Genomic DNA, 27,067 nt, shown 5'->3' with positions numbered 1-27,067 from the left:
TGAAAAAAGCAGATTTTCCAGTACCTCCTCTCAGAAAACCGAGCATGATAAAAGTATGCAAAGTAGTCAAAGAACCGGCTGAGATAGCCGGTTTGTAGTTTATGTAACTACAAAACTACTAAAGCACTTTATGATCATTTTTTTCTAAGTTGGGTATATACACACATATATTGAGATAAATATGTATCTTTACTGTTAATTCTGCCCCCCTCTCTGATGTCACTGATTTAATTAACCTGTGAGTCCTATAGTACATGAACACTTGGCACCTGTCCTTCTCCCAGAATGTTCACACTTATCCCAGTGCAACAGATAAGGCAATGTGATGAAAGTCCTGGTGAACATGGTTACAAGTGTGACATTTTTTCTCTATTTATTATTTTTTTGTCAGGTAGCTACAAAGCAAAAGTGAGCAAACTTGATACAGAAATCCAAAAATATATTATTCCATAGTTGGATGGGTCCTTAAAAAGATGTCACAATTTGTCACAGAGGCTGCCACCTCAATTGGGCCATCCACAAACTCCTAATAGCATTCTCAAGTGGCCTTAGATGTTTCCAGTGTGAGTTCCTGGAGGTAGGGCCTGGTCGGAAACCCTTAGGTGAATGGGACTGTTTGTTAACTCCAATAGACAATTATGAAGGGCAATTAAAAATTTAAATTATGTTAATAGGCCAGAGAAAAATGACTGTTTGCAGAAATCAGTGGCAATTACCAGACATAATGGTTCTCAATTAGGCTGGAGGGGATTTTCAGTCATTCATAATTCACTATCTTAAATGTATCATAAAAAAGTAATTGTCACTTGTTAATAAAACTTACTTAAAAACAACGTTGCTATCTTATGTAGAAAGTAACTCTTTCTTCCTTCTCCCCCACCAGTTTTACAAAAGGTATATTCTTAATTTTAAAATGTAGTGCAGGCTGGTTCAAAACAAAAATCAAACAATGTGGATGTGTATTTTAAAAAAATACAGTCCTTTCCAGTCCTCTACTTGCACTTCCCAGGGGTAACTGTTGTTTTATCAATTGAGTGTTCTTCCTCCCAACCACCTCCTAGTTTCCATTAAAAAGGGGAGGGGTGTTGGGGTGACTGTCCAAGGAATATGTTGTATTGATATTTTTAGTCAATTAAAAGTGAAAACATAAAAACATTGTCTTGCTGCTTCTGCCATGTTTATTTGTCTTCCAAGGTTTTTGATTTTTTTTGTTAGTTACTATATTCATATGCAGCTTCCATTACCCCTAGGAATATAGTCAGCATTCATGCATGTCCTTACAATTCTACTCTCAGGCAATGAAGTTTGCTGCATAAATTGCACTGCTCATGTGATGTAATTCAAGGACTCTGTCCAGTTGGTTCTAAGCTTTACTTCTGGTTCTCCAGGAAGAACTAAAAAGGACTAAAAGAAGAGGGGAAAAGATTCAGGCAGAGGAGGGGCAGAGGGCAACTCTTAAATAAGTAAAGGATTAAAGGAATGGGTTTATCTCTGGCTGAGTACCCAATCTCTTTTTTCTTTTGTTATGGATCATACTAAAAGAATGACAGCTGCATTCTCAATTTTCTTGCCCAATCAGGAAATCTTTGCTGCAACGTCGAGTCCCAAATTGCAGCTCTGCATTCAACAGAAAGACTGAAGCAAAGATAAATGAATTCTCCCTGTCCCCATGGGATGATAGTCTCACTCTGGTGAATCACACCGTTCAGCAACATTTCTAGAACCTTCTCTAAGTAGATGCTTCAGGCTGCTCAGAGCCAGGCACTTTATATAAACATAACCTTATTTCATTTTCACCATGACCCTATGATGTGGGCATTTTTATAACCTCACCTTAAAGTTGAGAGTACTACATGCTCAGAGAGGGTCAATACCATGCTCAGGGGCAGTGTGAGGATTTGAACCCAGATATTTCTTGATTCAAAGCCTATAACATCTTTCTCTCCAACACTTTGTCCCTTAGTTGAAATTGTACAGACACAAAGGCCGGGCGCAGTGGCTCATGCCTGTAATCCCAGCACTTTGGGAGGCCGAGGCGGGCGGATCACGAGGTCAGGAGATCGAGACCATCCTGGCTAACACGGTGAAACCCAGTCTCTACTAAAAATACAAAAAAATTAGCTGGGCGTGGTGGCGGGCGCCTGTAGCCCCAGCTACTCGGGAGGCTGAGGCAGGAGAATGGCATGAACCCGGGAGGCGGAGCTTGCAGTGAGCCGAGATCGCGCCACTGCATTCCAGCCTGGGCTACAGAGCGAGACTCCGTCTCAAAAAAGAAAAAAAAAAAAAAAAAAGAAATTGTACAGACACAACTGTGAGATGGCCCAGTTTATAGCAGTTGAACTTATGATTGCCTTATCTTTCTTTCTTTCATGGAAACAATGCTACTCACAGCACTAACCAGTAAACAACCTTCAAGATATTTAAGCACATGAAATCAGCTTCAAATACACAATGGATCCCAATTTTGCACATTTTTCAAAGGTACTTGCAGCAGTGAAGACTTCCTAAGCTTGCTTTGAAATAGTCACCAGGAAATAAAGAAGGCATCTACAGTCTACCATTCATTGGACTTGTGTCTTAAAAGGCCTCAGTGAGTGTAGGAAAAATCCCCATAAAAGGAGCCAGGACCTACTTTTTGTAGTAAGATCTATACATGGCTGGCTTCTTCCTGCCACTGACATCTCAGTTCAAAATTTACCTCCTCAGAAATGTGACTCCTTCTAGCCACTCTAAAGCAGAGGAGGTAAAGTACCTGTTACTCTCTATCACATCCCCCTATTTCTCGTTTTTCAAATATTACTCATTCTCTGATATTTTTCATTGGTTTACCTGTTTATGTTTGTCTCACCTTCTAGAATGTCAGCTCCATAAAAACAAGGTCCTTGTCTGACAAGTTTGCCACTGTATCCCCATATCTAACCCACAGCCTGGCATCTAGAACTATTTGTTGAATGAATGAGTTTGTGTTTGTAAAATGAAGCATCTATTTTCCTTAACAGTTCAGGTATGGGCTTCTAGTCAGGGACTTTCATTTACAAGAGTCTGTAGGAAATGAGAGCAATGAGGTCATAAGTAGAATATCATCTGGAATTGGGAAAGATTTGGGAAGGAAGGGGAAACAGAGAACCTTCTTTACTCTCTTGCTTACTGAGGCTGATTAGAGATCACACCATGTCAAAGTGGCAAAAAGGAAGCGTCAACATTTTTTTCAGTTAGTGACAGACTGGCTGGCCCACAAGGATGGTGCGTTTCCAATGGGACTGCAGCTCTAGTGTCTGGAATGTGGTGCCTTTCTCTTTGTTAGAGATGTTTCACACTGCTAAATCTAGGCCGCTGATTACGCAAAGACTGCGATAAGGTTCCGGTCAACCAATGAGCATGAGGAGATAAGCTTTGGAGGAGCCATGTGACTTTCCTCACTAGAATTTGTCATCAGATGGGATCTGACTTTGAACACTCTACTATTCTGGACCAATCTATGTTAACACTTTTTGAATGTTCCTTTTGCTCTGGAAGATTGAGGATATTTTCACCATCAAATGACACACTTCTGGTTGAGTCTGAAGTCCTTTGTCATTTGATTCTATTGTTTGTCTGAATTTGTTTCCTTGTATGAAGGATTTGTAACTGACTCCTAAAGTAAAGTGATTAATTCTATTGTTACTAAACAAGTTTTAATAACGTTTGTGGATACATTTTAATAAAATAAAATATTTCATTATAAAATTGATGGATGCTTAATAATAATAAATGCTTAATAAAAATTACAAATAATAAATAAATGTATAAAATAAAGAGGAAAAATGTCTTGTTTCCCATTCCCAACATAATGGCTTCACATACCTTTCTACTAAAAGGGTATCCTTCTAGTTCTAAAAACGGTACCATGTACCCTTTTTAGTTCTGTACTAAACCCTCTTTCTAGATAGAACCACTCTGAATGATTTTGTGGGTGTCCAGTGATGTGCTGATAAAGGCTTAGAAATTGGCTCTCCAGGAAAAAAAAGCCCTGATCTGTAGCATTTGCTGATTTCTGTGCAGCAAATACTGTCACTATCCACAATTGTAAGTTAAGAATATGACAGAATTGAGAAGATGTATTGCACAATGGGCCTTTACAAGCTAGTACAAGCTGGCTCCAGTGCACTCCTGTGTGTATGCTTCCAAATTATCAATATTTCTCTCTACATATATTTCTTTCTTCTTCCTTCCTCCATCCCTCCTTTCCCTCTCTCTCCTTTTATTTCCTCTTTTACTTTTCTTCTTCTTTCCTGTTTTCCTCTCCCCATCCTTACTGACATTCTTCCATCCCTCTATCCATCCATCCCTGCCTCCATCCATCCATCCACACTTGCATATATACACTAACATGCACAGACATAATGAATTAACATCTTACATAAACATCGTGCAGTTTGCTCTGCAACTTTCTGTTTTTTACATAATGTATTGCAGCTCTGTATTTTGATACTTTCTGAACACTCCTTGTAACTGGAAACACCTTGTGGTAGCTCAACAGCAAAGCTGGGGGTCTTTCACATGGTCTACACAGACAAGCGTGTGGGCCTGTGAGCATGCGTGTGTGCACACACACTTGCTGTAGTCTATCTATTGTAAAAGGGAATAATTCATCATTGGGCAGCAGCTTCTGCTCAGATGGTTTATTGTCCTGACCTCATTAAAAGCATGTAATCGACGCAGTGCCGTAAATCTTTGCCTCTAAATACTTTCCTCTTTAATTTTTTAATACTGCACACATGAAGGGAAAGGTTAAAGCCAATTAAAAGAGATACAAATACCATTATTACTGCCCTGACAAACAGTTAGTTATTGGATTTGGTCGTTTCAGTTTAGAAAGCCATTATTTTTGTTCCTGAATGAATTAGTAATCAAGCTGTTTATTGACTTGTATCATCTCAGGGATGATAAATATTTTGTTTTTGTCCATTCTCTCTCAATTGGCATCATTCCTACACACATAACAATTATAGACAACTTAAGGTCTGAGTGCAAACAATAACTGCACGGCTGCATGTGGAAATCTACATATGGACAGGACCATCATTTTCACTGCAGTCCAGGAAGAAGAGAGCCACTCACTCATTTCATTCTTATGCAGCAAATTGTTGTTGTTGTTGTTGTTGTTTCCTCCCATTAAGGCTATTATATGATACTGACAGATGCTTAAAAGCATTTAGACCTGAAAGAACTGTTGGGAAAATTGCTGCAAAAGGATTGACAAAAGATGATCTTTCTGTCCACAAGGTTCTTATTTCCTGTGCAAAATGGACCAAAAGAATAAAAGAAAGGAGAAAGATTCATTAATGTGGGAACTTGGTATTGTTTTCTGACATGAGTTTATACTTTTTATTGCATTGGGGCCAAAACGTGACTCTGTTTATGAAAGGCTGCAGTATTCTTTAAAAAAAAAAAAAAAAAAAGTGCTGAACTCTTTTGCAGCTGATTTAGGCTTGCTTGGTGGTCGTCTTCTTTCCTGGCGTGCTCTGCAACCACTAGGAATATAACGTGGGCCCTATAAGACCTCAGAGGACCTGAAGATATGCATGAGTGGGTCTTCCATTTGGCTACTTTATTTAATTGTCTACCCAGAGTCCAAAGTGTTTTGTGAGACATGATCAATTGTGAGGAATAATGCTGACCACAGTGCTGGTTTCAGAATAAACTCATACTCACAGACCTGCATCCACAAGAATGTATACAATTCAAAATTTATATAAGCCATTCCTACTAATCAGAGGTCATAGTTAGGTACAAGAAGAAGAAGGAGGAGAAGGAAGAGAGAAGGAGAAGAAGAAGAAAAAGAGGAAGACAGCCTGCAGAAGAACACGGAGCTGTACTTCACATAGAGAGAACAGAAGTACACATATTGACAAGGAAACTCACAACACAGAGCAAGACAGACAGAGGTGAAATGAAATATTTCAAAATTTAGGAGATAAAAAGCTGGAAACAACACAAGCATTTTCTATATTCTTTCCTCTGAGAAGCTAGAACAGTGGTTCTCAAAGTGTTTTCCTTGGACAAGCAGCATCATCATCCTCTGAGAGCTTGTTAGAAATGCAAATTCAGAGACCCACTCTGGATACAGTGAGTGAGAAACTGAGGTTGGGGCCCATCAATGTGTGTTTTAATAAGCCCTCTGAGGCACTCTGACGTGCTCTCAAGTTTGAGAACTCCTGTTCTAGAGATCATAGTTTTCTTAACTGCTTCTCTAGGACTGTCTTTGCAGCCAGTCATAAACTTTTGATCCTGAGCTGACCACTCTCTCTTTCGTTTGCCTCCTCTGCCACACACTATAGTACACAACATTGATTTGTTTCCACGTCCTGCTCTCCTACTAGACTGTAAACTCCTTGAGGCCACAGGCTGTCTCTGATTCACTTCATTATGCCAGGGGCCTAGAACCAAGCAGGTGCTTAGGATATTAATTACAAGATACTAAATATAGCTCAATCAATAGAAAAGAAACATCCAGAGAGGTATTTAACTTCATTAGTTATTAGTTCTAACTTGTTAGATTATACCCATTCCTAAGTAAAAATGAGCCTGCTCTCTTTAAAAAAGAAAGCAGAAAAAATGTTAAAAAACATTGTCAAGCAACTTCTAAAGGATACTATGTATACTCTTAAGAAATGAAAGAAATAATTAAACACATCTCACTCTAATAGCCTCTCATAAAATAGGCTGACAATCCAGTCCATTCTAAATATTCCTGAGAGAGTTTCACATTCAGATAGCACCCATCTGCCCATTTGATGATAGACATTCTTAAATTGAAAGTATTCTGAATACTTGGCTCAATAAAATGCCAAGAACTCTCAGCTCCAGCCTAGTGGATTAAGGATGTGAAGTCACATGGAAATGCATTTTTCCAGTCCCCCAATATGTAGGAGGATAGAAGGCAATTCTTGGCAAGAGGAGGTATCCTGGGACCATCTTGATTGCCTCTCCATGAGGAGCTGAAGGACCTGCAATATGGATTCATCAGCCCTTTGTGGCCTTCACTGACGCTCTGAAGGTGTTCTGCATAGCCTCTCTTTCCCACCATGGGATTCCTCGTGGTGTCACATGCCAGCTAATGAAAGTCTGCTTTAGGTAAACTTTCTGTGCCTGCCTTTGTCAGAGGTTCTAGTATCAGACCAACTGGATTCTAATCCAGGCTCCAACACCTTCTGGCTTATTTAGCTTTTCTGTGCCTCAGTTTTCTCATCTGCATAATGGAAACAAATGTTACATCTGAAAGCTAAATGAAAAAAATGTATAATTATTATATATATGTCAGATATCTGCCACATTATAATTGCTTAATAAATATTACCTATTATAATTAACATTACTAGGTGTTCTATGCTACCAGGGCTTCTTAAACTGGAATTCATGGGCCTCTAGAGATCCATGAAATTGACAAAAGAATGTCTGTAGGTTCCCTGAAACAATGTGCAAATTGCTTCATGTTTACACATGTTGTTTTTCTCTGGGCATAGAACCCCCAACTTTAATCAGATGCTCAGTGTGTGGTTCATGTCTCCTATATTGTAGAGGATTGTGGTGCTAGGGGTTTTAGTAGCCAGACTGTATCCTCAACAAGCTGGCAAGCCGGGAACATGAGGCAGTTTCTTTAAGGCTGGTGTCTCACTGTAGGTGTGATATGCAGCTCTGGGACCTCCATTTTTAATTCCACATGATGTGTGTTTGTTTACTTTTCTTCTTCTTCATAAGAGGAAATAGCATTTCAAATGCATTTCACCACGAGGATAGGCAGACAGTTAATTTTCACCTTGAACACCCCCAAGATTTAAGAAAATAAGAGAGCTTCAATCCACTGCTCCTGACCTGCCAAGCACAACATTCTCAGTAGCAGCAAGAGCCAGTCCGGAAAAAGCTCCTCTGTTTCTGATGGGCTTCTCCAGATGCTATCAACGTAGGCGACAAGAGGCAAGGCAGATGGGCAGAAACAATGTGAAACCAAGAGCCAGAGAACCCTGTCTTAACCAGCTCCACACCTTGAGCCTGTGGTTCTTCCTCTCATGTTCTCCTATTTCTTATTTGTCAAATAGAAGTTATCTTTAATCATCAATTCCCAACCTTCTATGTAAAAGGGCCCAGATTTCATATAGAAATGGTTATTTTAGGCTGCCATTTTTATATCAATCAGCTAAGAAAATTTTTAATTCCTAAAGAGGATTACCCTTCCTAATAAAATTATATTTTAGTCATCAGATAATTTGAAAAATAAATATATTTTTTCGTCTATCTGTCTATGTAGGTAAATAGATTAAGAATATCATTTATTATTGGCTACAGACAGCAAATAGTGAACACATGCGTTCAAGGACTCATTAAACAAATATTTATTCAGGATATATTAAGTGTCAGTTACTTCAACAGGGCTGAGGACGCAGCATCAAACAAAAACAGTTGCTGCCTTTATGGGCATGATCCTAGTGCAAGAGAAGGAAAATTATAACCAAAAATACACATGCAGACTATCGCTTAAAATGGTGTGACAGGTGCTGCAAAGAACAAACTGGATCCTGAAACAGAGCAACTGGGGTTGGGGTTGGGGGAAAGGAGAGTTTAGATAAAGGGGTCAGGGACAGCATCGGAGCTGAGATCTGAGGGATGAGAGTAGCCGGTCCTACAAAGATGCAGCAGAACTTTGGTGGTGAAGAGAACTTCAAGTCAGCAGGACCTATGGCAAGCCCCTTAGCCCTTCACTGACTTCTTTTCCTCATCTGTAAAACGGTGATGATAATGGGATCTAATCTGTAAGGCTCTCCTGAGGATTAAATTAGATAGTATTTAACATTTGTCTAGGACAAAGCCTGGCCAAGTGCTATTGAGGTGGTTGCAAAATAAATGTCATGTAGAGGCAAAAGTATGTGCTGAGGCCCTGAGGTTGGATAAAGGATTGTTTGAGCAACTGCAAGGTGGGTGTGGCATTTGGGTGGAGCAGGTGTGGGAAGGCAGTGGAAACTGAAGTTGGCAAAGTGGCAGACATCACAGGGATCCTACAGGGCACAGCAGGGGAAGAGGGATTCCATGGTAAGTTCAAAGGGAAAAAGGTGGAGAGTTTTGCTATGACCCCAGTAGACCTCTGAAGTTCATTGCCCAGAGGTTGGAAAATTATCCCTGATTAACTTTTTGTATAGTTCTTTCATTCAGTGATTTCAGGCAATAACTCAACTCCTCAAAGGGAACAGTTTCTTTAGGTAAGAAGTTTTAAATAAAGAACCTCTATTTCATTCATGCTCATTAAACTGTCCCCCCCCCCCCACCTAGCTCCTTGCAATAATAAATATAATTATATCCATCTTTAATGACTTTGGTTCCTTCAGCTGCAGGTGCTGCAATACTGTATTTATTAACATATTTTAAGCCCTTTAAAACTACTGCATTAATTCCTATGATAATTTAGTACCCAGAATACATTCTCTGTTCTGAATAGATGTTAATCACCACAGAATGACTGATTTGCCTGTGTACAAGTTAAGCCATGCTCTAACTAGTAGCTAGTACCTTTTTAATTCAATATTGTTACTGAAACTGTTGATTAAAATTTAGTTGCAATAATTGTTCCTTGCCCCCTACCAGCCCCACTCTGAGGACTCAAACCAAGAGCAAACAATTGCATTCTGTTCCACTGAAGATGAGAGTGTTAATTCTGAGCAATTATGTTTCTAGTAACATTGGTTGGAAAAAAGTTCAGCCAATGCCGGTTATTCCGAACCACCTTGGATTTTTTCGTTATCTGGTTAAAACAGCAGCAGTGGGAAGGCCACTACAGAGAAACATACATGAAACTGAAGACTACTTAGGGGAGGACAGGAGGCCATCTGGCTTCTGTCTTGAGGATGGAGGATGGATACAGTCAGTTTCTACTTGGTGGGGCAAGGTGCAATCTGGCTTGTGCCAGAATCCCAGCACACTACCCATTTAACCTGAAATCATTTTGGAAATAGAGAAAACATTCTATTATAAAATTTGGATGAAAATGAAATGCTGCCATTGACTGTAGACAAAGGAAATAACCATTGCACGTGCCAGGTTCTGAAATCAGCACCTCAATGTGCATGATCTCATTTAACCACATGGCTGGGATATCAGGGAGGTACCTTGACTATCCGCCTTTACCAAAGCTCAGAGAACTTAAGTAACTTGCTCAGAGTCACTAGTAAGCAGCAGAGCTCCTGAGTCTGTGCTCTTAAACTTTGGCCACACTGCCTTTTTAATTGATCCCTTAATCAATCAATTAATTAATCAATCAGGTGGGAAGGATATTAAAAATGTAAGGAAATACATAGTAAAGTATTATGTGTCAGAAAAAGTGCTTTTGAAAACAAAAATGTAATAACTTTTCCTTTCTTGGCTTGAAGGTTAGAGATGGGAAATGGTGCTATTAATATCTTTGGGGAAATAAATCTCTATGCCATAGTTTTCCTTTTGCAGAGTCTATCAAGGGGTCTATGAAGAAGGAAGAAAGCGCTGGCTTTTTGGGTGCAGGTGGAGAGTGCTGAGCTGCTCTGCAAAAATATAATGAAATCCATTTGAATTTCTGGCCAATCGGAAGAGAAAGAAATGCAGCAGGGAACCTGGCAGGGAGCTGGAGCCCCAGTTAGTCAGAACTGACCCAAGCACTCATGAAGAAGAGAGGTGTTGAATATTCTATTTAAACTTCTTTTTATTGCTGGCATATGAAACTCTCAATTCTACATTTTCTCCAAATTTTCAGTAAAGTCTGTTCCACACAAGGTTTTGGGTGGATGATTTTGTCTGCCTGAGATTTTGTTTGCTAGTTTGTTTGTTTTTTTGCACATGCTAGGGGTAAGAGGCCAAATTCTACAACTGGAGCAGCTTGGGGTGGAGAGAAAGGTACAGGTACACGACGTGTTGGGCTGCGGGAAGGAGCAAGTGCTGAAAAATGAACAAACATGAGCTTGAGCACAGGAGCTCAGGGAACACCCAGAATGTGGGAATGGTCTGTGGAGATGGGTTTGAGCTGATACCTGGGTCACAGTTTTTTTTTTTTTTTTTTTAATTATCATTACCATTATCTCCATGGAGCTGAGAAGTATTACTATCCACTATTCAGACAGATAAATGAGCGCACTGAGAGCTCAGTCACTTCAACAAATATTAAATGCCCGGCCCTCTTACTCAAAGCCACTAAGGCAGCCAGGGCCCAATCCCAGGTTTCCATGGCCAGCCTGACACTTGACTCAAAAGAGAGCCCTAGCAATTTGGGACTGCAGAGCCCGTGGGATCGCAAGTCTGTCCTGGGAGGTGCTGCCAACAGACTGACACTGCCTATGCATGTGTGTGTGCATGCCAGAGGAGCTAGATGACAATGCCAGTCAAATGGTAGCAGAGGAGTTGAGTTCTAGGAGATGAAGATGAAAAGGAGATGGCTACTGCATCCTCCCCAGCCTCCCTTCTGCTCTTCTAAGCAAACACTCAGTGGGTCTGCTTTCTCAAAAGATGTTCATGGAACCACTAGGGTCTTCTCACAGAAGTGGGGGCAGCTCTGCCATCACCATATGGCATAAAGTTAAATGGCTGATGAGGAAATTAAAACATAAAAAAACCCCACCAAGAACCCCACCCCCCTGCAGAAACCCATGTACTACACGCACTATGCAAAGAGGTACTCATTAGCTGTGATCTGCTGGATTATGTGTCTATCTACAGAGTCAGAATTTTGACCTTCCTTTTGGATTCCACCTCCAGAAGCTTTGACTATACGAAGGAAGCAGAACACACCCACCATTACACAAATATGTAAAAATATAAATCCAGATAGGAACATGAACATATATATTTGCCTCCCTCCCAACCAGATTTCCAAGTGGGGACGCTTGAAAATTTGTCTCCAAACACACTCTTTCTATATTTGTCAAAGGTCTTCTCCAAAATCTTTTCAGATAAGAAGCAAGTTAGTGGTAGGGTGAGATCCCTTTGCAGGCGCCTGTTGACTATTTGCAGAGGTTGCAAACTGGTAGCCCCCAGACTCCATCTGAAACATGCACATGGCGTTAGTTTGGCTCACACAGGGGTAGCCAGCATTTTTTAAAACGTTGAATTAGTTGTGGACATTGTAAAACTTAGGTGTGTTCACATAAACCATACTGCTGTTTTGATATGCTCAACCCTCACTTTGCTTACGGCTATGAGCTGGCTGTCTGTCTCAGATTTATGAGGATGTGGCAGATTAGAGAAGACTTAGACTTGATGATATGGAAAGCCATTCACCACAGGGCTCTGCTTATCTTTCTAGTACAATCTTTTGCCTTCCTCATGCCTTGGGTGCCAGCTTTACTGAACTCAGTACTTGAAGTTCCTTGATTTGCTAAGCATCTGCCATGTTCTGGGTGTGGAGACCCCTGCCCCTTGGCTTCCAGGAGAATCTGCCAGGCCAGTTCTCTTAAAAAAACTGCGTCTACGAAGCTTGTTCTGACCTCTCTGAGCTCTGAGGGTTGCCAGCTCTTTCCCTTGCACCCACATAATACCTGCGGCCATACAAGGCTTTCCTCTCTCAGCCCTCATGGCACTGAAGACAATGCTTTGTTCCATTTTTGTTCACAGATCTTCTGCATGATACTAGGAGATCTTTAGTGGTGGTGGTGGCAGGGTGAGGCATATCACACTTGCTTTCCTTTCCAGGGTCTGTCAGAGTGTCAGGCACATAGGCAAGGATTAAAAGAGGCCTTATGAAGTGAAGGGACCTCCTTGGCAACTTCTGCTACCTCTGTGCTATCTGTGGGTTAGGATGGTGGTCATGAAGGATGACAAAGGCAGCAGGCAATGCCTCTGGCCTCCAGGATAGCACGCAGGGCTGAGCTTTGCTGGGTCCTCCTCAGTTCCCTGGGGAGAAGGCAGGGGAGCCATCACAAACCTGAATTAGGTAAGGTGGGTCGCACCGTGCTGAATTTCAGCCTTTGGACCCAGAGGCTGAGAGAAGTGTGGATGTAGCCCCGAGAGTAGGGTGTGAGTAGGAGAGGCTGTCCATCCTACCATGGCCAGGGCAGCTTCTCTACTTCCCCAGCCCCCATTGCAGGCTTTTCCCAGAATGCAACATACAGGAGAATTAGAAAATTCTTCAACTAAATAATGTATCTGTGGATATTTAGGATAGGGTTCAAACTATTTTTTAAGGGTTAAAAAAGTGACTTGCTCCACAGGTCAGCAACTGTCACAACGATTTTTCTCTTGCCATATGCTCCTCTGAATTGCATGAATATGACATTTCTCTCTGAAGCATCTGGTCTCAGCCACTTCAAGGTACCCAAGGAAGCCGCACGTTCAGGCTGAGTATATAATAACAGGAGAGCCATTCGCACTCCTGTCATCACAAAAGAAAACACTGCCCTTGCATAAATCTCCATTGTGTTTTATACAGCATTCCGGAAATGGTGCAGGAGGCAATTCGAATGAATAGAAGGAGAATTTGGTGGCAGGGGGGTGAGGGGAAGGGTTTGTAGACTTGTACATTGTGTGTGTGTGTGTGTGTGTGTGTGTGTGAGTGTGTGGGTGGGTACACATGTACAATTACATATATGCACACACACATGCATGCTTTATGGATCGGTAATTACCTTCACTGCCCAAACATCAATTCTTGTTTTTCATGGAAAAGAGCTAAGCATTCTAAGCATCTGATGAAAATACAGCTCCACCCATCTGCAAAATACGGACAGAGAGGTAGGGCATATCTCTATTTCAGCACTTTGAAATACAAAAAAAAGGGAAATTTCCCATCACAGGCCAAAGGCAAACTAGCACTATCAATCTCCGACCACATTTTCCAGACTAAGAAAAAAATCTGGCAAGCGATGCAGTACAAAGGGTTGCCTCTCTCACACTGGTAACAACCTTTATCAAACGGATACATTTACCTATTTTTTTCCAAAGATCTCACCCCACTTTCTCAAATAGTTCATTAAAAAATCCAAATGCGTTTAATAAAACGTTTATCACCTAACAAATGGTTCCAACGTCCGTTCTTTTCTTGTCCTGAAGATCTGTGTGCTTATTTTGTCAGAAGCACAAAAAGTAGAAATGCAATTGCATTGGTACTGATGCTAAATGTTAATCGATTTGCCTAAATGCCTGCTAATAGCCCCCCTACAATTAGCTAGACTAGTAGTGCATGCCTAATGTGTTGTTGTTTTTGTTGTTCTACTTGCTTTTTTGCTTCTCCTTCTTTTATAAGAGAGGAAAAAAAAAAGACCCCTGGAAAAATGTAAAGGCCTTTGCATGTGAAACATCTCCAGTGTGACATGTGAATTCTGTAGAAAGAACATATATTCTGAAACTATCCCACAGTTCTGACATTCTGTCATGAAGGTGACAAATCCTAGTGCTCTAATGTTTCATTAAATTAAACATGAAATGTTTAATGTTTTGTTAAATTAAACATGAAGCTGTGACTCTGTGCCCAAGAACCACAGGCTTCTAACAATTCCTCACATTCCTTCAGGTCACTTCTTAGGTTATAAAAACTAAATTTTGTTTAATAGAAGTATTGCATTTCCCTGCACTTAAGATATACTTTCTTCTAACGCACTTATAAATAGAAACTAACAAGCGACCCAGTTTTTGCATGTTTAAAACAGGTTTAAACTCAGTCCTACGGAGACCAGCTTATTGACAACCCCTCAGCTAACCCTCTATAATCATTTTTTTTTTCCTTTCAAACATTCACAATGTGACCAAGAGGGCGTGGGTGTTACATTTTTAATCAAATCCCAAGCCCATTTCACAGATGGGCATGCTCTTTCCCAAAGAGTGGAAGGTTTGCTGGAAAAGTGTCCAAACAGATTCCTCAGACTAAAGACTAAATCTTGCCTGCCCCAATAAAACAAAACAAAACAAAATGAAAAAACAAACAAATAAAAACCCTGTTTCGTCTTTATCCATGAAGATAAAACTTCTCCTTCACAAGACAAAACCACAGTGCTAATTTGGGAAGGCATTTGTCCAAGCAGAGCGAAGTACGCGGGGCTTTCGAGACTACTGAATGAAAGTTCTGGTGAAACCACTTAAAGCAGTAGATAAGCAAAGCACAGACCCCAATGAGAGAGGATGGAATGAAACTCAGACAAGAACATACTCCTTTCCTTACCAGTTCAATGAAATCATCGAAAGGGACTTGTAGAGTTCTTAGTAATAATACATTTATAGCAATACATCACATAACAAAATAATTTCCAAACCTACGTTATAAAACACTCCATATTTTAAATGGAGAAAGAAGAAAACAACAAATCTGTAGCAAAATAAGAGGAAAGTATATACTCCTTTCCCACGATGGAACTATCGGATCATGTTTACATTTGTCAAGTAAATTTAAGTGTGCTATAGATGGTTTCTAAAGGACATCCCATAATTGTCAAACCAACAACAACAGAGAACCATCCCCCAAAAGGACAAGTCACACAAAGCCTTCCTTCCCAATCAAACTTGTCATCTATGCTTTTTCTGTGTTTACACAGCAGCCCCTATCACTGGCCAAAAACTGTAAAACAGCCCAGATTTGAACAGATCCTTCCTCTGCGAGAACCCTCTCCCAGCTAGTTTACCCAAATCGGTTGGAATGTAATTGACACTTACCATTCTGAAGCTTCATGTCTGTGAGGCAAACTAAATAAACTAAACGGATCCTGCTTTAATCTTCTTTTCTAGACCCCAAATGCCTTAATCAAAAGGAAAACAAAACAAAACAAAACAAATGTTCCCTGAGGTCCTTTTCTAAACCACCAGAGTATAGGCAAAGGAATCGCTGTCCCTTTCACTAAATGCCCAGAGCCTGTCCCTGAAGATCCTCTACAATAGAGAATTATTTCTAACATCCCTCTATTCCTTCCCCCCACTCCCCACCTTTTCCTTCACTTCTATCATTTATGGCCAAGACTAGGCTTAAGTTGCACTGTAAATCAAAATCTGGAAGATGTTTCAGCTGGATATTTGGCTTGGCAGACCTCCTGTGAAAATCCCACGTGAAGACACATTTGTTTCCTTCCTGCAAATGAACTGCGGCGTTTGTGGTCCCCCTCCCTCTCCCAATGCACACTTTGCCTTTAAATGAGCTTAAGCTGCAGGACTTCATTTGGGGTTAGTTGTCCCGCAAAGCTCATTTGGCTCTTCCCATTAAGGCAAGAGGCTCTAAAAGGCTAGCAAGATGCTTTTCACTATGTTTGAGGGGCCGGTCATATCTTGTTAGCAACAGCTGCATACACTTACCCGGCTCTCAGGGCCTTGACGGAGATATCCTATTCCTTGTGGGATTAGGAGCGCAAAATGAAATTAACCAATCTTAGCTGGAGCCATCCAGGCCACACCAGATTCTCATTCTCCAAAAGCCAAGTGAGGCACCTTCCTCCGGAGTTCCTCCTCTGTTGGCTTCTCCCTGGCACATCCAACCCGCCAAGGTCCTGGCTGCAGTTTCAAAAGTACCACTCAATAAAAGGATTTTAAAGGCTGTGCCGGGAGCCGGGAGCTTCAGATCCCAGTTTGGCTTTTTCTCCATCAGCATTCCTCAGCAAGCCTGCACAAAGCGAGGTACGCTACATTATTTATGTCAGCTCTAGGCTCTGGAAAACACACACTGGCATCCTGATTACTAAGAATCCTCATGGATACAATTAAACTGTTCCCACATATATTTCTCCCCCTCTCTTCCCTGATTCAACCTCTTTCAGAGGGAACAAAAACACTTTGAGGCGTGTCCCAACTCATCTATTAGAAGCCAAGAGGGAATTAAAATATGGCCACCACAGCAAATGAGCCCAGGGAAAAGGACTCTTTCCCTGGAGTGAGCAGAAGACACTCCAGGGAGGAAGGTTCAGATAACAGTTTGGGAAATGCCCTTCACGTGACCTCCGTGGGTTTAGGAAATTGACATGGAAGCAGCAAAGTTGAGGCAATACAAAAAACATTTTGATGAATTCATGGAAGATTGATTTAGAAGGGGCTGTTAAGGGAAGTAAGGAATATTTGGTGACATGACTAACCTTCCTAGCTGGATGGAGAGCAATCACGCTCACTCCACAAATGCTCCTTGGTGCCTCATTGAAGTCACAGCCCTAGACAGGAAGACCACAGATTTAGCCAAGTAGAGCAATGATTCTGTCCTCAAGTCTCCTCTTCAGCAAAATGAACAGTTCTCCAAGTTGCAGTCCGCCATTTCCCTTCTCTATAGCTCAACAGCACATTATGAGCTGGGCATGTTAGCCACAGGCAGAACGAACTGCACCCTGGCACGGTAAAGGTAAGATGATGACAGGAACTTCCTCTTTTGGAGGAGTAATCAGAAGGCTATGAAATTCCCCCAGTGTCTAGCTAGAGAGTCCCTGCTTGGCAGGCAGAGGTGACTTCACTTTGTGAAAGCCCCAGGCACCGCTTAGAGAAACAACCTTTGGCAGGACCTCACAGTTAAGTCAGTTCATCTAAGCAAGAAGTCAGCTTGGGGAAAGTCAATTGTCTCATCCAAGAACACAAGGAGGCAAGAGCCACCTGCTTCTCTCAACAGCTTCTCCTGAACATGCATCCCTGTGTTTTGCCAGTTTCCTTTCTTTTTTTTTTTTTAAGTGACTGTCACTTCCAATGACTTTGTCCAACCCAACTTAGATATCTTGGGAGGAAAAGCGCTGTCTGAGTTGGAAGCAATGGATAGAGAACACAGTGCAGGTCAGTAGAAAAGAGCTCGGACAGGGGAAGTCCCACTCTCCAGTGCACACATTAGAAAAGCAATGGGAATTGGGCTTCAGTGCAGGAAGAAGCAGGACTTCCCTCAGCAATAAATGAATGAAGAGTAGCATTAGAGAATGCGCACGCACACACACACACAGTCACACACCACACAATGATACAACCCAGCTACCCGAAAACTGGAAGAATGGCAAAAAGTAAAGGATACAGATTGCCCTGTGGGATGATGTCACGTGAGTGTGTTGGTTCCCTAGGCCCAGAATGCTGGGTTATCCAGCCCACTAACCTTTAAGGAGGCCCTGGCCACATCTGGAAACAACTGTGCTCTCAGCTTGAAGCGGTTCCTCTCATCCTCCCCACTAAGGAAATCAACCTGCGTTGTAATTTTTTGAATAGGGTTTAAAAGCAACTAACTGGAGTGATGAGAACAGAGACTGTTCCTTGGGATGCAGATTATTGAAGAAAATTATATCTTTTTCCAATAACTAAGTCATAATCAACTCAGAAGCTGACCTCAGGCTAAAAGTCTCAGCAAAGATCCCTTGGGACACCCTCACTGCCCTGAGTGCTGTGATGTGGGAAGACCTAAGGGTCTGCCAGTCATATGCTGACCCCGTGGCCTTGGGCAAGTTGTTCATCCTCCTTGAGACTCAGTTTCCTCATCTGGAAACTATGGGTAATGAGATCATATTATTTTCGAGGGTTCAGTAAGAAATGTAAAGTACTTAGCTCTGTGCTTAGCATCTTATGAGCTTATAACAACCCTCAGCTATTATAAATTTTCAAAATGTTATCAGTTAAATGGCACAAAACTTACACTGACGAGGTTCACACATGCATGAACCACATCTCTAAGTGCTCCCCAAACAACAAGATTGTTATTGACAATCTGTGTGCAAAGCACCATAGTCATCACTATCATTTGCCTTCAATAAACTTGTCTAGATGAGCTGCCCCATGACAGAGATGTCAATAAAAACTAAACAGAGTATAAAAACTGAGAGCATTAAGAGGAGGATCATGAAAGTTACCTTTTTAAAAAGGAGATTCCATAGTTTTCAACATCAACTGGACACCTTTCTGTTGATTTAACTGTAAAGTAACACTATTTCAGATTTTTGATACCCAAAACAGGGCTGCTGTTCAGGAGATGGGGGGAAGAAAGTGACCATGAGCCGCACCCTCTAGAATCTTCCTCCTTCTTATCTATACATCCCGTCTCCCAAGTTACAGGGAACAGAGGCTGAGAACTTCCAATCTAATGCAAAACTGGCATTTCCTGAAGGAGGGCAAAGGTGACAGGACAAATGAAGGGACTTTGCTCAAATTCATGCCCCCAGCAGAGCTGGGCTGGAACACGCAAGACTGACTTCCTATCAAATGTCCCCACCATTCCCCCACAAGGCTGAAGGTAAAACCAGTGGAACTCATAGCCAGCATTTCATCTCACTATCCGACAAATTGGTTTCAGTTCAATCCAGCCTCTCTGCGTTAATACTGAGCTTACATGACCCATATTTAACTTTTTACTGAACACATTTTTTTTCAGATAGTGATTGCTTTAAATTTTGATTTTAAGGTCCTACTTTATAGAGAAAAGGTTCTACTTTTCACAGTTTGTTAAGCCATCTAACTATCTAACGGTTTTGATGGCCACTTCTAAATCTTTTGCGTAAGAAAAGCAATACTTCAAACTCTTCATATTTTATAAAGGCTGTCTTTTCATAAGATGGCATCACACATATAAGTTATTAACATCTTTGAAGAATACAGAAGTTTTTTCCATATATTTTTCTCTAATGATATAGTTAAATAGATAATTGCACCCTTTTCTGTATAAACAAACAAAAGATATCTTGAACATGCAGTTATTTGAAGTACTAATCACACTTCTTGCTTACATAAACAAAGGCTTATCAAAATTATAAATCTTCAGAAGAAGCAGATTCTACAACATTTTCTCCTCTAGGAAATATCAGCACACTATACCCTGACGCTGGACTGAGTGAACATCATTAAGATCCTTTTCTCAATTAGAGTTCCAAACAACTCTATCGTTTGCTTCCTGTCAAAACACCTGAACAAAAATATGATATGTTGCATCATTCGCTGAAGCTATTTCTCCAGTTGGAACATGAATTACGAGTCCTTCTGAAACACATCAACCAAATCAAGTTGTAACAAGGCCCTGTTTTATTCACTGCACAGATCTCAGCTAATCATTTTCTAATACGAGTCATGATTTTGCTTCATTAAGTTAGCATTTCTCTTATTTTTCCCTTATTTAGTATGTACTTCCATGGTACATACTAATGGTATAGCCAGCATTAAGTTGAACATTTCTTGCCTTACAAGGTGTACTTCACCCGGGTCATTCTGACTTTGCTGGGCCATTTGTACTTTTACAATGTGTGGGGTTAAGAATGCTTGTTATAAAACACAGGTCTTTCTTTGTCTCTAAATAATACGTAGGCACTTGTGGTGGTCTTTAAATTCTAGGATTTTTTTTTCCATATGGAAGTTCCCACTCAGTTTCTAATGATGAATGTCTCTAAATACGCACTGCTGAGGTGAAGTTGTGTCTCACTGGCGGCAGAATTGAGAAACTATCATTCCTTCCAACACAGCAACCTGAGGAACTGCCTGAGGCATGCACTTCCTGTTTCCACAGGGGCAGAAGAGTTGTTTAAGGCTATCTTTAAATTGGTGGCTTAGAAAATTAAAGTGGCAGAGAAGATTCAGAAACTGTATAATCCTCATCTGAATAACTTTTGTAAATGAAGCAAGAGAAAGCAGTCATCTTGTTTCCTGAAGTTAAAGGTAAGGTCTTTAGAAGGAGGGCTCATAGCATGTTTCTTGTCTATACAAGCTAATTCAAAAACTTAGTTGATTCTAAGTTGTGGTTGGCCAAGAAAGAAGCAGGTAGAGAGATCAAAGGAAATACAGGAAGGGAGTAGAATGTGGCTCCATGTTCCCCACACCTTCCCCTCCCTTCTGCTCCGGAAACAGGTGTCTTCTGTATACTTCTTGGGATCCTTCATGATTGATAATGTGGCTCTATTGTTTTTTCTTGACTGAGTCACCAGTGAAGGTAAGGTTTCTCTATTGTTTCCCTATTGTTTTAGCAACCACTCTCCAGGGCAGTTCTCTCTTTCTGAGTTATTCTATATCAGAGGAGAAACACACACACACACACACACACACACACACACACACACACAAAGGATCATAATTGGACTTAAGTGATCCTTTAGGTCAAACCCCTCATACTATGGAGGGAACAAAAAAAGGTCAGGGGAAAGAAGAGATCTTCTCAATGTCATGTAGGGGCTCACTATGGACCTGGGAAGAGAATCCCAGTGTATACATTAGCATCCCTCTCATCTATATGGATCCATTATTTTATTTTCCCTCTCATTCTCCCACATGAACCATCCCCCTGACTCTCCCACCCTTTTCCAAGAAAAAAGATCACAGTCAATGTTTTCGTGTTCTGTGATGTCCTATTGCTAGGGAGGACAGTCACTGTGGGCATTATTCTAAGGAAGGCTTTGTAGGATTTACATAGGTTCTGTTGTGGATACAACCAAAGCTATAGGAGAGGCCATTCCCCAGAAGTGTTCACAGCCGAAGCATGGCCTCTTATTGTAACTTGTGAAGAAATCCAACCTCTTGGTCAGACACAATTGTATTTGAATCTCTTCCTAGCTGTGTAAGTCTCCCATTTTAGCCTCCCCATAAATACAACGATACAATGATGAGAATAATGGTGCTTGGTTCACTTAGCTCATCTGGGGGTTAGATTTAATATGTCATGCCTGGAAGATACTGAAGACTTGGTAGCTAGGAGCTGCTATCATCTTTCTCCCATGGGCTCAGATATATTATGGGATAGTTACAAACTCTCCCCTTTCACTTAAGTCCAGTGCAGCGTCCACTCTTTTGAGGGGAATCCTTCTCTGAAAGGCACATCTCCTGAATGGCCTGCAATATCCTGCCTTATGAAAGTCACATGAAAAGGGTTAATACGACATGTCAGATTGAGGCAGCATGAACATGTGTGATTTTCTGCTTAAAACCACAAAGAAAACAAAACTTCACACAACAGAGAACTGTGTGCAGGAGCCACAGGGGTTCTGTTGTGGTTGACGTCTCTGTAGGGAGACAGACATTCCAGGAAAAGTAGATTCACACTCATCCCCACTGACCAAGGCAGAGCTGGCTCTGCCTCCTCTATTAACACATGAGGAATTTCTCTCCATCAGCATTTCCCACATTAGCCATTTCCTCACACATTCCGGGTATTTGTTCTAGCCAGCCCTTCCTGAATGGAGCTGCTGGAACTGCAGTTTCATCTAGTCTTCAATTCTTTCCTTTACTTTTTTTCTGCAAATTGACTTGTTGTTTCTGACTTTAGTTTCATCTTAGTTAATAATATCCATAAAATCACAGCTTGGATGTGCTAGCTGTACATAACTACATTTATATAGATATCTATATATATGTATGTAATATATATTTCCTAAAATATATTACAATAAATAAATATTAAAACTTTTTTTAAAATAAAATACTTCAACCATGTGCCTCTTAAGGATATCTTGCATACTTACACCACACAGATTGGTACATGGCACCCATATATGCATTTGGAAATACTGTCCTAGATAAAATTTTATTCTTTTTTGCTTTATTGCTTTTCTTTCTTTTTCTTTTCTTTTCTTTTCTTTTTTTTTTTTTTTTTTGAATCAGAGTGTCTACTTTGTGCCTTTTCCCCTTCAGGATGCAGTGCCTCTGAGTGAAATGTCACCAGGAAAAGAAATGTTGTAAAAATGAAGTTTTCATTATGTCCTATAGCCCAGCTAGAAAACTCAGAGAAGAGCCTACGTGCTACTTTTCATCCTGGGGACTGATGCTTGAATGTGTTAAAATGCTATTTATTTTCCGACAGACTACTTGGGCTTGGCACCATGTAAACCCAAAGTGTTTGTAGAGATTCCCTTGAGGACAAAGGAAAAATCATCTGTATAGATCAAACGTGTATTAGCTGCATTAGCAATTGGCCCCTGGAGACTGATAAAGACCTTTTTAGACAGATTTCATTGCACGGCTTTTTAAGAGCTTTCATTGAACTAGCCTTGAGCATCACAGGTATGGGGCTTTCTTCACGTCCTAAGTGTCAGAAAAGAAAGGTGGACGATGAGAAGCTGGGATGAGAACTGCTACCTTCATTGTAGATGAACCTCAACACGATGCCCACGCTCCCGTCCCTATCAATATTTCATGTTACCAGAGCCATAAGAAAACACATCTGTTGCCTTCCTGCATTGTAATATGTAGGATGGTGGAAAGATGATTATAGCACAGGTTCAAGGATTTAAAAATTCATCACCTTCTCAATTTAGAAAGCTGATTTGTGGTTAGGACTTACGAAGGCTACACAACTGAAATGATCAACTGGGGGCATAGCCTGTCCCCGAGAAATCTGGGGAGTAGGGGATGCAGTGAGAGGGAGGGGGAGGTTGGAACTGTGATTGCTCAGGCTGCTGACTGGGCCAGTGGTCGAAGGCTTCAATTTGTCAACATACTGTCAATGCAATGTTTGCTTTGTATCATGGCATGGTATGCGGAATAGAGAGAGGAAAAAAAATGCTGCCACAGTTGCAAGCCCAGAAGCAAACCCCAAGTTTTCATCAGACATGCATCTCCCTGCTCCTCCAACACTGCAACACTCTTTCTGCCATAGCTCAGTGGTTTCCAGTGCTGACCTTAGTTCCACTGTGTGTGTGTGTGTGTGTGCAGAACTTGTAAGCTCTTCAGCAAAAGGACCCTTTTCCAGAACGCTGGGCAGACATGTAATATTTCCCCTTCCTCTGAAAGCCTCCCAAATCATTCATCTGGATTGGCTTCACCTCTTTATTTCACTGCTGGAAACATTTTGGAGACTCATACAATCTTACAACCTCATCCCATCTCTACTAACTGGGATGCACACATCTCCCTCAGAATGCAGAGGCCCAGCCACTGCTCATGAAGAAACAGAGCTTCCACCCCCAGCAAAGGTGGCCAGGAAAGTTGGGTACTTTCCAGTGCTGGATACAAACCTTTGTATTTCCAGCAGCTGCCCTACAGAAGCACGAAGGAATGTTTAACCTGCAGCAAAATAGTTAGAAAGGAAATGAGTATAACTTTCTGGCCTGATAAATTATTTCATATTTCTTATGCCCTGTAGCCTGCCTTTTTTGCAGTGCTAAGTCTCAGTGGAATGAATACCAGGGATGCGGTCACCAGTCTGTGTGGCATCGGCTCCCTGACTGTGGTTCACAACATATTATTGCTTCTCTTCTGCCCCTCTCCACTCTCACTGCCTTTCTCATTTGCTTTGTCCCTCGGTCATATCACCTGGCCATCAAAGATAGGCATTGCTCAGAAAGATGGTTCTCCTTGGCCTGTGAGTATAAGACACAAATATCCTCAGGCGCAAGCCTGGCGAAGAAGGAGTTACTGTCTGCTGCAGCCAACTGTCCAGGGAGGGTCTTTTCCATAGACATAAAAGGATATCAGCAGGATACACACTCAGGCTGGCGCTTAAAGAATGCAACTCTAAGAAATCGTGGTACATTTGATTTGATACAGAAGCATTAAATGTCCATGAGCAGCATTCACCAATAAATTAAAGAAATAAAAAGCTTCATTCTTCCCATTTAAGTCAACAAATACAATGCTGGGATGCCTGATCCTGAGGGTTCTACACAGATGCCCCCTACAAGGGCAGTGCCTGCACTCAGAGAGTGGATTGTCTTCAAGCCAGGTCTACGAGGCAAACTTGCACAATTATCACTTCAGCAGGGACAGAAGCAATGCCCTAGGATGATCTTTCCAAAATGGAAATCTGAACCTCAGCCCTACTTAAAAATTCTCCCTTGGCTCCAGACAAAGCCTTCATTACATTCCATCATCTTCAGCCCCTTCTCTATCACCTGCCTTTTACTTTGTGCTGCAAGAATACTACATTTTATTGGATGATCTCATCTTATGTAGCACTTTAAGTCTTTATTTATGAAGTTTACTAAATTTAGAAAGGTTTTATCTTCCACTCCCTTATTTTTTAAACATTGGGTATAATTCTTATCCATCCTTCAAGATGCATTTAAATCCCTTTTGCAGGGAACTTTCCATGTCCTCTACCTTCCACAGCTGAAATGACGTCCTTGCGTATGTGCTCTAGGCATAATAGTCTGACCTTTATATTAAATAATTTGTTCTCTCCAAAGCACTTAAACCAGTGACCTGCACATAGTAGCTGCTCAATAATTTTTACAGTTATGATTATCCCACCTTATATATGTAGTATTTGCTCATCTCTTTTAAACCCCTATTAACCCATATATGCCTAGTATTCCATTATTGGAACGCCAAGCTGGTGGGAGCTATTCATATCCTGCTGCTCAAGGTCATCGCTGAGGTCTGATTTTTCACACAAAAAAACTGCAACCTCCAGCATAAATGGGTTAAACACAGAACTCTATCCATGACTTATTTGAACCATTAATATCTTGACAAATATTTGGCACACAGTAGGTGTATTAGGTCGTTCTTGCATTTCCATAAAGAAATTCCTGAGACTGGGTAATTTATTAAAAAAAGAGGTTTAAGTGGCTGATCGTTCTGCAGGCTGTACAAGAAGCGTGGCACCTGCCTCTGCTTGGCTTCTGGGGAGGCCTCAGGGAGCTTTTACTTATGGCAGAAGGTGAAGCAGAAGCTTGCACCTCACATGGTGGGGTCAGGAGCAAGAGAGAGAGTGGAGGGAGTGTGCATGCCACACACTTAAACAACCAGATCTCATGAGAACTCACTATTGCAAGGACAGCACCAAGCCATGAGGGATCCATCCCCATAAACCAAACACCTCCCATCTGACCCCACCTCCAACAATGAAGATTGCAATTTAACATGAGATTTAGAGGGGACACATAACCAAACTGTATCAGTAGGTTTCAGGTAGGATTTGCTGAACTAAAATGCACAGTTTGTGCAAATCCTACCTGAGAATTCTACACTCTGGGGATTCTACACAGTGTCTACTTCCTCCTTGCAGCGATATATCATGCAAAAATTTGGAGTAAGACTCTTCTCAATTCTGTTCTCAGTAGCATAAGTCTCAGACATGTCTTTCCTTCTATGTGGCCACTATTGTCTGGTTGCATTATGTACCAGGGTGATATCCAGAAGCCACAAATCTCAGGAACCAAAGGAGAAGACGTAAGAAAAGAGCTTGCTCTCCTCTTTCTATTACTCTAATGAAACTATGTGTTACAGTGCCTTTCCTTAATCTGATTTGAGAAGGGCCTTAATAGCAGGGTAAAAGCAAAGAATGAAGCCAGTTCTTCAAGGAGCTGCTTGCTTTAATGGCAATTTCTTTGTTGTCCATTGTGACAAGTGTGGCCTCTGACTGGGGCCAATTGTTGCACTTGGATACAAGCATGGCTCTCCCTGAAGTTGCACGCATTTATTAGGGCACAAGTCAGCCCTTCCTGATTTAATTAGAGTTTTTTTTTTTTTTTTTCTCTCTCCACCTCTCTTGACCTTCCGCTTGATTATGTAGTGAAGTATTCCTGGAGAGCAATAATCCTGTAAGCTGAACATCAACCTTCACAGCTATGAAAATGACAAAGCTGTCAAAATTTCAGCCTTACAGCTTCCAGATGGGGTTAGTATGGACATGTAATGGTGGCGAAATGGGGAGACCAAGTTCCGTTAAGGGGAAAAAAATGAAGATTTAAAGAAATAAAAGGATCCAAACAGTGACAATTGGAAGCTTTACATTTCAAGTTACACTGGAAACTTCTGCCTTTCTGTATGCACCACTAACACCATGATTTAGTAATTTCCATGGGAGCTGCCATCGCCTCAGAATACTATTAGTGTCAGAGTCAAGGAAAAAAAGGAAGTCTTCTTTTTCTCCCAGAGTATGCAAACAGAAGCTTAGAAACATGTTTGCATTTGGATTGGATGATCTAAACCAACAAAGTTCAACCTTTTCACTAGGAGCTGTGAGCTGTTTGACAAGACCTACTTTTTATCAGGCAGGTTCAAAGTCTACTCACTGCAGAGGCTTCCTTAATAAGAGGGACTAATAAGATTATTTCCTTAAAGATCTAACCTTGGCACCCATCCTCCAACCAGACGGCAGAGCAGATTCATTCTCTAAATTGCTTACCTTCAAAAGAAAATCTCTATTGACTGGAGCATGGACCTGGCATGGCGCACCAAGATGCTATTAGTAGAATTCTCATTTGGATTTGAAGAGCCTATTATTTTTAGTTTCTCTTTCTCTTTT

The 27,067-nt window shown here is 41.1% G+C and overlaps 1 protein-coding gene across 20 annotated transcripts in view; it reads right to left on the bottom strand.

Moving 5' to 3' along the window:
* TENM2 (teneurin transmembrane protein 2) overlaps positions 1-27,067 on the bottom strand; it is a 3,953,434-nt gene that overhangs the window by 424,355 nt on the left and 3,502,012 nt on the right. Inside the window, exon 1 of one of the 20 annotated variants that reach the window (XM_063810852.1) lies at positions 17,031-22,248. The exons of 17 other annotated variants lie outside the window; for them this stretch is intronic. Coding sequence is in view for 1 of the 3 variants with exons in the window: in XM_016954581.4 (XP_016810070.1) it covers positions 15,631-15,646 (16 nt within the window). In the remaining 2 variants the exon portion in view is untranslated. Of the gene's footprint in view, positions 1-15,630; positions 16,212-16,260; positions 17,000-17,030; positions 22,249-27,067 lie in introns of those variants that run through there. 2 more of the 20 variants (XM_016954582.4, XM_016954581.4) reach the window with 2 other exon arrangements.

This window comes from Pan troglodytes, chromosome 4 (genome assembly GCF_028858775.2).
Source record: "Pan troglodytes isolate AG18354 chromosome 4, NHGRI_mPanTro3-v2.0_pri, whole genome shotgun sequence".
In the NCBI taxonomy this organism is placed as follows: Eukaryota; Metazoa; Chordata; class Mammalia; order Primates; family Hominidae; genus Pan; species Pan troglodytes.
This window is presented reverse-complemented; position numbering and strand designations above follow the sequence as displayed.